Source organism: Elephas maximus, chromosome 3 (assembly GCF_024166365.1).
Source record: "Elephas maximus indicus isolate mEleMax1 chromosome 3, mEleMax1 primary haplotype, whole genome shotgun sequence".
NCBI classification, from domain to species: Eukaryota; Metazoa; Chordata; class Mammalia; order Proboscidea; family Elephantidae; genus Elephas; species Elephas maximus.
The window spans coordinates 21,740,065-21,752,423 of record NC_064821.1 but is presented as its reverse complement, the minus strand read 5'-3'; the positions used below and the strand labels follow the sequence as shown (position 1 = coordinate 21,752,423).

At 40.3% G+C, this 12,359-nt stretch overlaps 1 protein-coding gene and 2 pseudogenes across 1 annotated transcript; all 3 read left to right on the top strand.

Moving 5' to 3' along the window:
* Positions 1 to 12,359, top strand: part of LOC126074056 (olfactory receptor 7G2-like) — a 678,546-nt pseudogene that overhangs the window by 475,847 nt on the left and 190,340 nt on the right.
* Positions 1,330 to 2,268, top strand: LOC126071042 (olfactory receptor 7G2-like; annotated as a pseudogene).
* Positions 9,135 to 9,869, top strand: LOC126071041 (olfactory receptor 7G1-like; the record flags this gene model as incomplete). Its single annotated transcript, XM_049875347.1, has 1 exon — positions 9,135 to 9,869. A coding segment is annotated over one exon (735 nt), but the record flags the coding sequence as incomplete, so codon positions are not given.

The window sequence follows — 12,359 nt, the reverse complement described above, 5'->3', positions numbered from 1 at the left end:
AGAGGGGCGAATGCATGTAGCTGCCTTTACGGGGTCACGAAATCAACCATCATGAATTTCGCTTTTTGAAGTCTTTGTCTTTAAGGATTTGCGCTGCCCTGGGATCAGAATGACACTAAAAGTGAGTGATTAATGAGGAGCTTTTTTGGCTATTTATCCCCCAGAGAGACAGAGAACGCAAATAGTATGCCTATGACCACCTCACTCAACAGCCCTCCCCCAGTCAGGAAGCAGTGCCCCTGAGACTCCGCCCACAGTTGATCCTCATATGGAGGAGCCTTGTCCCTCACTTGTCCCTCCGCCTTTCCTGAGGACACATCTTCTACATTCAGGGAAGATGTCAAGCATCATTCCTCAGTGATACCAGCCAGGTAACCTGTCGTTCCTTAGTTAATGTTTAAAAATGAAGACAGGTGTTTCACTACAGGTTCGTCCAGGGGAAGCTGTGAAGAGAGTACATGCATGAAATGATTTGACCCAAGTCTGCCAATAACTCATACCTAACCGTCTTCCATCTCCCTTACATGTTTCCTTATATCTTTGTACCAATATCAGGAAACTTTTATTCTACCAGTCTTTTAATTGTCTTTACAATGGCATGGACCATTTTCTTCGTGAGCAGAAATCTGCCCCTTCTTATACAGCATGACTTTAAAAATTCTCTATCATTTAGTTGCATTCTTGTGATGGTGAAGGATGAGGGTTATCAGCTTCCCCTTAAGTTTCCATTCCTGGTTCTTAACACAAATTTTTAGTATCTCTGTGGCCTGGTACTAGTCTCTGGAGGAAGAGGTAGAGCCTGAGGCAAACTCTTCAGGCTGCCTCCGTAGTCTACTTGTTTCTCTTTAAAATTACCAAACATTTAAAATGATCATAACAGCACAGATGTTGTTGTTATGTGCCATTGAGTTAGTTCTGCCTCATAGTGACCCTATAGGACAGAGTAGAACGGCTCCATAGGGTTTCCAAGGAGAAGCTGGTGGATTCAAACTGCCGACATTTGGGTTAGCGGCCATGGTCTTAACCACAGCACAACCAGGGCTCCAACAGCACAGATAGTGTAATTAAAAAAAGAAAAAAAAAAATACAGCACCTTACCCTTTTCTTATTAAATAAATGTTTACACCCAGCTACATCAGCTTCTGGTCTTTTTTTTAAATTAAATGAATAAATAATGGACATACAGAAGATACCCCTCTGTATTTCCCACCATTTCTGTCTTACCTTTTCCCCAGATGGCATTTGTTTCTGGTGTTGCTGTTTTTGGTCTAGGGCGCATACATTTGCTTGTCTTGTCACGCCATTTTTTCCATCAGATACATCAACAATATGGAAACTAGAAACCAAACAAGTGTTTCCGAATTCCTTCTCTTGGGACTAACAGAGGATCTGGAGCTGCAGTTCCTCCTCTTTATCCTGTTTTTGTCCATATACCTGGTCACTGTCTTTGGAAACCTGCTTATCATCCTGGCTGTTGGGTCTGACTCCCACCTCCACACTCCCATGTACTTCTTTCTTTCCAATCTCTCCTTCACTGACATCTGTTTCGGCACAACCACGATCCCAAAGATTTTGGTGAACCTCAAAGCACAGAATCAGAGCATCACTTATGGAGGCTGCCTCAGCCAGGTCTGCTTTGTCCTGGTTTTTGCTGCTTTGGAAAATTTTCTTCTTGCAGCAATGGCTTATGACCGCTATGTGGCCATTTGTCACCCACTGAGGTACACGGTCATCATGAACCCCCGCCTTTGTGGCCTGCTGACTCTGCTCTCTCTGTTCATTAGCACTGTGGATGCCCTGATCCACAGCCTGTTGGTGTTGCGCCTGTCTTTCTTTATAGACCCGGAAATCTCCTAGGTCTTCTGGGAAGTTATTCAGGTCATCAAGGTTGCGTGCTCTGATACCCTCATCAATAACATCTTCATATATTTTGCAGCTAGCATGTTGGCTGGCATTCCTCTGTTTGGGATTATTTTCTCTTATACTCAAATTGTGTCCTCCATTTTGAAAATGCCATCAGCTGGTGGAAAGCATAAAGCTTTTTCTACCTGTGGATCTCACCTGTCAGTTGTTTTCTTATTTTATGGGACAGCTTTTGGTGCATATATTAGTGCTGCATTTATCCACTCATCCAGAAAGACTGCAGTTGTTTCAATGATGTACACTACGGTCACTCCCATGATGAACCCCTTCATCTATAGCCTGAGAAACAAGGACATGAAGGGATCCTTGAGGAAACTGGTCAGGAGCATATCTGCTTTTCATTGATTATATTACCTCATTTGGACTTGGGTTTTTAGATTTTGTCAAAGTAAAAGAATGCTCATGAGGTGGGATACTTGACTCTTCCATCTCTGTGTTTTTCTAAAAGGACTAGACAACATAATGGCTAAATGCAATTCGATTTGGTGTTTAAGCCTGACTTTGCTTCTTGTGTACTGTGTGATGCTTGACAAATAATTTCAACTCTCTAAACTCAGTTTCTTTAGTCAGGGTCTATAGAATCAGAGCCTGAGCCAGGATTCTTTATTAACTGATTTGGGGGGAACATTCTTAGAATTTAAAAAGCAGGAAAAGGTGGATAGGGTAAGTAAAGAATGTAGGCAAATCTGTAGGCATAGCTAGAGACTAGCTTCAGCCTGATCCCATGAATAGAGCCATGAGAATGGAAACGCAGTTAATCCCAATGACAGTCAAGGGAGCTGAATTTTTATGTGTCAATATAGTTCTTACCAATACACGTCACTGGTAAACTATATGTGTTTAAGATAACATCGGCATCCACCATGCTCCATTTTATTGTCTATTGTTGTTGTTCATTTTATATGCTGCTAAGTTAGCCATCAACTCATGACACAACAGGATCATACCATTATTATCCATAGTGTCTTTTTTGGCCGATTTTTTATGAGCAGATTACAAGGCCTTTCTTCCTTGTTTATCTTAGTTGGAAGCTTTGCTGAAAAATTTTCAGCATCACTGCAACACACAAGTCTCCAGTGACAATGCCTGAGGTGCATTGGCCAAAAATCAAGCATGGATCTTTCACATGGAAGGCGAGAATTCTACCACTGAACCACCACTGTTCCCCTTCATAATCTATAAAATTGGCATAATTAGATTATCTCAGTGGTTTCTAATGATTGTGATATAATTAAACCTTATCAGTGAGGAAGCCATCAGTTGTAATTAGAAAATATAAACACTGACTTTAATATGCTCCCACAGTAAAGAGCATTATCTTTCATTATAAAGACTTCAGAGTTAAGAAATGTACTGGAACATTACAGTAGGGATTCATTCATTCCCCTTGAGATGGTTTCACCTAGCAATGGTTCCCCTCATGGTGACAAATGGCTGCAACAGTCAGGTATCATATCCAGACGTGATACTCAGAGCCACAAAACTGACCATTTGTCCCTGAACCTATTGTTGATAGTAGATCTATTGTTAATAGACCTTTCCATACAGAAGATGTCTCCTCCCATCTCATCACTGAGAATAGCATCATATATCCCTTCTTAATCAAATTTCTGTTTGGGGAACAAATAATTACTATGAGAGCCTTAACCTGTTGGAAGGATAACCCTTATAACTATTACAAGCATTTAATACAATGCCTGGCATATAACATTCAATAAAATTTAACTAAGACACGTGTGTTCCCTATGTTGCCATTATTTATTAGGCTTGTTATTTCTTGCTCTCACATATTTCTACACCTTACCTCAGAAGTTTTGTTGGTTTACATTTATCATAACATCTATCAGCAGCTTTTACTTGTCTTAGTAATATAATCAAATGATAAATTATTGAATAGGCAGGGAAAAGGGAAATAATGTTTCTGAAACCTTATTTGCTTTGATTCCTTCTCATTGATGTATTGATAAGAGTGTATGGAAGCTTTTAGTTTTCTCCTTAGTTACCTTATTTTGCAATTTTTCTTTGTCATCTCTAGTGGAGTCATTGTTTGATATAGTAGAGCCAATACAAAGAAATACAGTTGAGTAAAATTAATTAAATCATTGAAGTCATAGTGGGCTGGCCATACTATTAGGGATCTCATATAAAACTTTTTAAAGTGTGTTTGTGGGGAAAAGTTTTTTTGCGGAGATGGACTTTATTTTGAGGAAGACATTTTGTATAAAATAGGACAGTGGAAAAGGAGAGTTGGCAGGCTTAGGGACTTTAATAGTAGAAGAATATGGGAGAGCGTATTTAGAACCTGGAATGTGAAAGAATCTGGACATTGAAATATTTCCAATTTTATTTATTAAAATACAATATGTAAAACAGTGTGTAAAACATATCTATAGTTCTTAAAGAATAGTAATATAATGAAAACTCATATGCCTGTGACCTAGTTTAAAAAATAAAGCAATGACATCACCATAGAAACCATTTGAAAGGTCTCCCTGTGTTCTTGCCTTCTACCCTCCTGGTGGCAAACACTATCTTGAATTCCATATTTATCATTTTCTCTGATGTTCTTCAATTTGTTGAATCTTTTTATTATGGACTGAATTACATCCTCCAAAAAGCCCTAATTCCCTAGTACCTTTGAAGGGGATCTTGTTCAGAAATAGGTTCTTCAAAGCTGTTATCAGTTAAGGTAACATGAGGTCATAATGGAATAGAGTGGGTTCAAATTCGATAAGTGGTATCCTTATAAAAGAGACAGAGACAGAGGAAGGATGGTCATCTGAACACAGAGGAAGAGTTATGGTGCCGCTGCAAGCCAAAGAATGCCTGGGGATGGATACCAGAAACTGTGAGAAACAAGAAAGAATCTTTCCCTAGAGCCTTCAGAAAGACAATAGCCTCCTGACACCATGAATTTCAGACCTCCAACCTCCAGAATTGTGACACAACAATTTTTTCCATATTTTAAGCCACCTACTTTGTGGTACCTTTTTATGGGCTCTAGGAAGCTAATAAACATGTGAAATTGGCAGTATTAGATCCTATTTTCTTTATAAAACTGGCAATGGAATTAATGATTATTTTTAATCACCTCTATGTTTATCCCTATCCAATTTACAAATTTGTCTCTTTTTAAACTTGTTAATAGATAAATCTTAATGTATGAATTTTGTATCCTGATTATGCTTTTTGAAATTCAGTCGTGTTGCTGGGTGTAGCAGTAATTCATTGACAAACAATGCTGTATTTTTTTACATCATGTATGGTGACATTACATAACAGATATCTTTTCTAATGCAGATGTTTTGTTGTTAGGTGCCATCGAGTCAGTTCTGACTCATAGTGGCTCTATGTACAACAGAAGGAAACACTGCCTGGTCCCGTGCCATCCTCACAATCATTGTTATGCTTAAGCCCATTGTTGCAGCCACTGTGTCAATCCATCTAATTGAGTGTCTTCCCCTTTTTTGCTGACCCTCTACTTTACCAAGCATGATGTCCTTTTCCAGAGACTGATCCCTCTGGACAACATGTCCAAAGTATGTGAGATGTAGTCTCACCATTCTTGCTTCTAAGGAGCATTCTGGTTGTACTTCTTCCAAGACAGATTTGTTCGTTCTTTTGGCAGTTCATGGTATATCCAATACTCTTCTCCAACACCACAATTTAAAGGTGTGAGTTCTTCTTTGGTCTTCTTTATTCATTGTCCAGCTTTCACATGCATAGGAGGTGATTGAAAACACCGTGGATCGGGTCAGGCGCAACTTAGCCTACAAGGTGAAATCTTTGCTGTTCAAAACATTAAAGAGATCTTTTGCAGTTGATTTGCCCAATGCAATGTGTCTTTTGATTTCTTGACAGATGCTTCCATGGGTCTTGATTGCGGATCCAAGTAAAATGAAATCCTTGATGACCTCAGTCTTTTCCCTGTTTATCATTATGTTCCTTATTGGTCCAGTTGTGAGGATTTTTTCTTTCATTGCATTGAGATGTAATCCATACTGAAGGTTGTGGTCTTTGAACTTGATCAGTAAGTACTTCAAGTCCTCTTCACTTTCTGCAAGCAAAGGTGTGTCATCTGCATAACGCAGGTTGTTAACGAGTCTTCCTCCAATTCTGATGCCTCCTTCTTCTTGATACAGTCTTCTCAAATTATTTGCTCAGCATACAGATTGAATAAGTATGGTGAAAGGATGCAACCCTGAAGCACACCTTTCCTGACTTTAAACCACAAAGTGTCCCCTTGTTCTGCTCAAAAGACTGTCTCTTGATCTATGTACAGGTTCCTCATGAGCAAAATCAAGTGTTCTGGATTTTCCATTCTTCTAAATGTTATCCATAATTTGGTATGATCGACAAAGTTGAATGCCTTTGCATAGTCAATAGAACACCAAGCTGAACCGAAGGCATTGGTGAAAAACAAAGTTCCACAAATTGATAGAATACCAATTGAGATGTTTCAACAAATGAATACAACACTGGAAGCACTCACTTGTCTATGCCAAGGAATTTGGAAGACAGGCAGCTACCTGGCCAAACAACTGAAAGAGATCGTATTTGTGCCCATTCCAAAGAAAGGTAATTCAGCAGAATTATCAACAGACCACAGCCTTCAGTATGGATTACATCTCAACATAAAACAAAAATCCTCACAACTGGACCAATAAGCAACATCACGACAAACAGAAAAGACTGAATCTGTCAAGGATCTCATTTTACTTGGATCCACAATCAACACCTATGGAAGCAACAGTCAAGATATCAAAAAATGCATTGCGTTGGTCAAATCTGCTGCAAAGGACCTCTTTAAAGTGTTGAAAAGCAAAGCTTTCACCTTGAAGACTAAGGTGCACCTGACCCATGCCATGGTATTTTCAATTGCATCATACACATCTGAAAGCTAGATGGTGGATAAGGAAGACTGCAGAAGAGTTGACGTCTCTGAATTGTGGTGTTGGTGAAAAATATCGAATATGCCAGGGACTGCCAAAAGAACAAAAAATCTGTCTTGAAAGAAGTACAACCAGAATGCTCCTTAGAAGCAAGGATGGCGAAGCTGTGTCTTACATACTTTGGACATGTTGTCAGGAGGGATCAGTCCCTGGAGAAGGTCTTCATGCTTGGTAAAGTACAGGGTCAGTGAAAAACAGGAAGACCCTCAATGAGATGGAGTGACACAGTGGCTGCAACAATGGGCTCGAGCATAACAACGAATGTGAGCATGACGAAGGATCAGGCCGTGTTTTGTTCTATGGTACATAGGGTTGCTATGAGTTGGAACCAACTTGACAGTACCTAACAACAACAACATATATATATATATATATATATATATATATATATATATATATATATATATATAGTTGTCTTAGTTATCTAGTTCTGCTATAACAGTACTACCACATATGGTTGGCTTTAACAAAGAGAAATTTATTTCCTCACGGTAACCCAGTAACCCAACCCAGTGCCGTAAAGTAGGCTAAAAGTCCAAATTCAGGGTGTTAGTCCCAGGGGAACACTTTCTCTCTCTCTTGGCTTGGAGAAAAGTCCTTCTCATCAATCTTCCCATGGTCTAGGAGCTTCTCCTTGCAGGAATCCTGCATCCAAAGAACGCACTCTGCTTACGGCACTGCTTTTTTGGTGGTATAAGGTCCCCCTGTCTCTCTGCTTGCATCTCTTTTTTATATCCCAAAAGAAACTGGCTCAAGATACAGTCCAATCCTGTGGATTGAGCCCTGCTTTGTCAACACGACTGCTGCCCCTCCACCCTGATTAACGTCATAAAGGCAGGATTTATAACAGATAGAAAATCACATAAGTTGACAAAATGGTGGACAATCACACAATACTGGGAATCATGGCCCAGCCAAACTGATACACACATTTTTGTGGGGCACAGTTCAGTCTATAACAAGTGTCATGTCACTTGTGAATAGATGTAGTGTTTCTTTTCTTTTCCAATTTGGATGTCTCCTATTGTCTTGGTCTTTACAGATTTGCATTGCCCTGGGATCAGAATGACAACAAAAGTGTTTGGTTAATGAGGAGCTTTGGCTATTGAGCCCCGAGGGACATACAGACTGCAAACAGTCTGCTGTGACCACTTCACTCAACAGCCCTCCCATAGTCAGGAAGCAGGCACACCTGAGACTCCGCCCACAAATGATGCTACTTACTCTGAGACCTCATGCCTCATTTAGCTCCTTTGCCTTTCCTGAGGACATATCTTCCAACTTCACCATCCAGGGCAGGTGTGATCATTCCTCAGTGCTGTCAGCCAGGTAACTAAAAATGGCTTAGCTAATGTCTGGAAATAAGGACGGTTATTTTAATACAGATTCATCCAGGTGAAGATGTGAATAGAGTGTATGCATAAAATGATTGGAACCAAGTAACCCATAGAACTTCTGCCTGTCTGCCAGAAATATTCTGACATTTTTCCTTGCGTCTTAGCATCAATGTTCAAGCAACTCTCATTCCAGTAGCCTCCTTCTCTCTGTAAGGGCAGGGGTCATGTTCTTCCTGAGCAAACAGGATGACTATAACAGAATTGTCTGACATTTACCTGCATTCTTGTGGGGAAGGGGACTGCTTCACTTTACCTTTCCGTCTCCGGTTCTTAACACACTTTCATATTAACTCTGTTGTCTGCCTCTGAACTATGATGAAGGAGTTGGAGGCCCAGACAGACACATTAGGCTACTTCCCTATCTGTTTGTTTTTGTAAAATTACCTAATATATAAAAGATCATGCCAGCAGATTGTGCAAAAACAGAACAAAAACCATGGATGCAATTTTGCCCCTTTCTAGAATTCTCTGCTGTATCAACATCTGTTTATTTTTGAAGTAACAAAGTATGCATAATGAAGACATCCCATTTGTTTTCCTCTTTATTCCTTTTGTTCTTTCCCAAGATGATTTTTGCCTCTGGTGATGCAGTGTCTGCTGTTCCAGGAACCATGCATTTTACTGTCTTATCATATCTTTTCCATCATTCATCAACAATATGGAACCCAGAAATAAAACAGATATTTCAAAATTCCTTCTCCTGGCACTGATAGAGGATCTAGAACTGCAGCCCCTCCTCTTTAGCCTGTTCTTGTCCATGTATGTGATCACTGTCCTGGGAAACCTACTCATTGTCCTGGCTGTCACCTTTGACTCCTACCTCCACACCCCCATGTATTTCTTTCTTGCCAATCTGTCCTTCACTGACATCTGTTTCAGCACAGCCACGATCCCAAAGATGCTGGCGAACCTCCAAACACAGCATCAGAGCATCACTTATGCAGGCTGCCTCACCCAGCTCTGCTTTGTCCTGATTTTTGGTGCTTTGGAAAATTTTCTCCTGGGAGTAATGGCCTATGACCGCTATGTGGCAATTTGTCACCCACTGACATGCACAGTCATCTTAAACATTCGCCTCTGTGGCCTGCTGTTTCTACTTTCCTTATTCATTAGCATCATGAATGCCTTGTTCCACGGTCTGATGGTGTTGCAACTGTCCTTCGGCCCAGATCCGGAAATTCCTTACTTTTTTTGTGAAGTTCTTCAGGTCATTGAGGTTGCCTGTTCTGATGCCCTCCTCAATAACATCTTCTCATATTTTGCGGCTACCATATTATGTGGTGTTCCTCTCTCTGGGATCATTTTCTCTTATATACAAATTGCTTCCTCCATTTTGAGAATGCCATCAGCAGGTGGAAAGTATAAAGCTTTTTCTACCTGTGGGTCTCACCTCTCAGTTTTTTCCTTGTTTTATGGGACGGGCTTAGGCACGTATGTTAGTGCTGCATTTACACACTCTTCCAGGAAGACTGCAGTAGCTTCAGTGATGTACACTGTGGTCACTCCCATGATGAACCCCTTTGTCTATAGCCTGAGAAACAGGGATGTGAAGGGGGCTTTGAGAAAAATTTTCAGGAGCATAACTGCTTTTCAGTGATTATCTTACCACTTTCAGCTTGGATTTCTAGATGGCATCAAACGGAAAAGAATACATGTGAGGCAGAATGCCTGAGTCTCCCATTACCACGTTCTTTTAAAATGACAACACAACATAATGGCTAAGTGCAATTCAACTTAGGTTTGAAATTTGCCTTTATTCTTTGTGTAGCTCTGTGTTGTTTGACAAATTATTTTAATTCTCTAAGCTGAGTCTCTTTGGGCAAGTTCCATAGAAGCGGAGCCTGAGGCAGGGTTGATTTATTTCTGTGGCACAGTCTCAGAATAAAGAAAGCAGGAGACGGTAGAAGGGTAGGGAAAGGATGCAGACAAGGCTGTGGGAAAAGCTAGAGACTAGCTTCAGCCTGATGCCATGGGTTGAGTCATGTGAATGGAAATCAGGCTTAATCCCACTGCGAGACCAGAGAGCTGACCCTTTATGCCCAAATTTAGATATTACTATGACATGTCGTTGGTAAAACCTGTGTGTCCGGGTAACGTTAGCATCCACCATACTCAGTTTAATCATTTATTTTTGTACTGGGTGTTGTTGCTAGCTGCCATCACCTTGGCACTTGACTCATGGCAACCCCATCCATAATGGGTAGAATCATTGTGATCCACAGGGTCTCACTGGCTGATTTCTTTGGGAGAAGATAGCCAGGGCTTTCTTCCTAGTTAACCTTAATGTGGAAGATCCACTGAAACCTAGTCAGCATCATAACAATGCTCAATGCTCCATGGACAGACAGGTTGTGGTGACACATGAGGTTTATTGACCAAAAATTGAAACTGGGTCTCTCGATGGAAGGTGAGAATGCTACCACTGAACCACAATTTCCCCCTACAAAATGTATAAAATTGGCATATTTGGATTATCTCAGTGGCTTCAGATGACTGTGATAATTGAATCTTATTAGAAGGCTTTGCTTCTAATAAGAAAATATGAACCTTGACTCTAAAATACATAAACAATAGAGTTAACTTTCATTACAAGAACTTCAGAGATAGAGAATGCAAAAAAAAAACAGAAGAATTTTTTTACTCTTCCATGAGGTGGCTTCAACAAGGTACCTTCATCCTAGGAATGGTTACCCTCATGGCCAGGAATGGCTGCCACAGACTTAGGCATCATATCCAGTTATAATGCTCAATCACACAAGGTCACTGTTTCTCCCTGAACCTGTTGTTATTGTCATTTTTAGGTGCTTTCGAGTAGGTTCCGGCTCAAATCAATCCTATATACAACAGAATGAAACACTGTCCAGTCTTGCACTGTTCTCACAATCTTTGCTATGGTTCAGCCATCTTTAAACCTACTGTGTCAATCCATCTTATTGAGGGTCTTCCTCTCTTTTACTCACTGCCTACTTTGCCAAGCATGATGTCCTTCTCCAGTGACTGGTTACTCCTGATAACATGTCCAAAGCACATCAGACAAAGTCTCTCCATACTTCCTTCTAGGGGGCATTCTGAGTGTGCTTCTTCCAACACAGATTTGTTTATTCTTCTGGCAGTCCACAGTATATCCACTATTCTTCCCCAGCACCATAAACAAAGGCATCAACTCTTCCTTGGTCTTCCTTATTCATTTTCCAGCTTTTGCATGCATATGAGGAGATTGAAAATGCCATGGCTGGGGTCTGGAGCACCTGGACCCACAAAGTGACATCGTTGTTTTTTAACACTTTAAAGAGGTCTTTTGCAGGAGATTTCCTGATTGCTGCTTCCATGGGCATTGATTGTGGATCCAACTAGAACGAAATCCTTGGCAAATTCCATCCTTCCTCTGTTTATCATGATGTTTCTTATTGGTCCAGTTGTGAGGAGTTTGTTTTCTTTATGTTGACATGTAATCCATACTGAAGGCTGTGGTCTTTGAACTTCATCAGTGCTTCAAGTCCTTTTTGCTTTCAGCAAGCAAGGTTGTGTCATCTGTATGTTGCAGGTTGAGTTTTCCACCACTCCTGATGTCACATTCTTCTTGATATAGTCCAGCTTCCTGGATTATTTGCTTAGCATACAGATTGAATAAGTATGGTGAAAGAGTACAGCCTTGATCCACATCTTTCCTGATTTTAAACCACACAGCATGCCATTGTTCTGTTTGAATGACTGCCTTTTGGATTATTTACAGATTCTGTCCACATGAGCACCATTAAGTGTTCTGGAAATCCCATTCTTCTCAATGTTATCCTTAATTTGTTATGATCCACGCAATTGAATTCCTTTGCATGGTCAATAAAACAAAGGTAAACATCTTCCTGGCATTCTATACTTTCAGCCAAGATCCATCTGACATCAGCAATGAGATCCCTTGTTGCATGACCACTTCTGAATGGGGCTTGAACTGCTGATAGTTCCCTGTGGAGGTATTACTGCAACTGATTTTGAATTATCTTCAGCAAAATTTTACTAGCGGGTGATATTAATGATATTGTTTGGTAATTTCCACATTCTGTTGGATCATCTTTCTTTGGAATGGGCACAA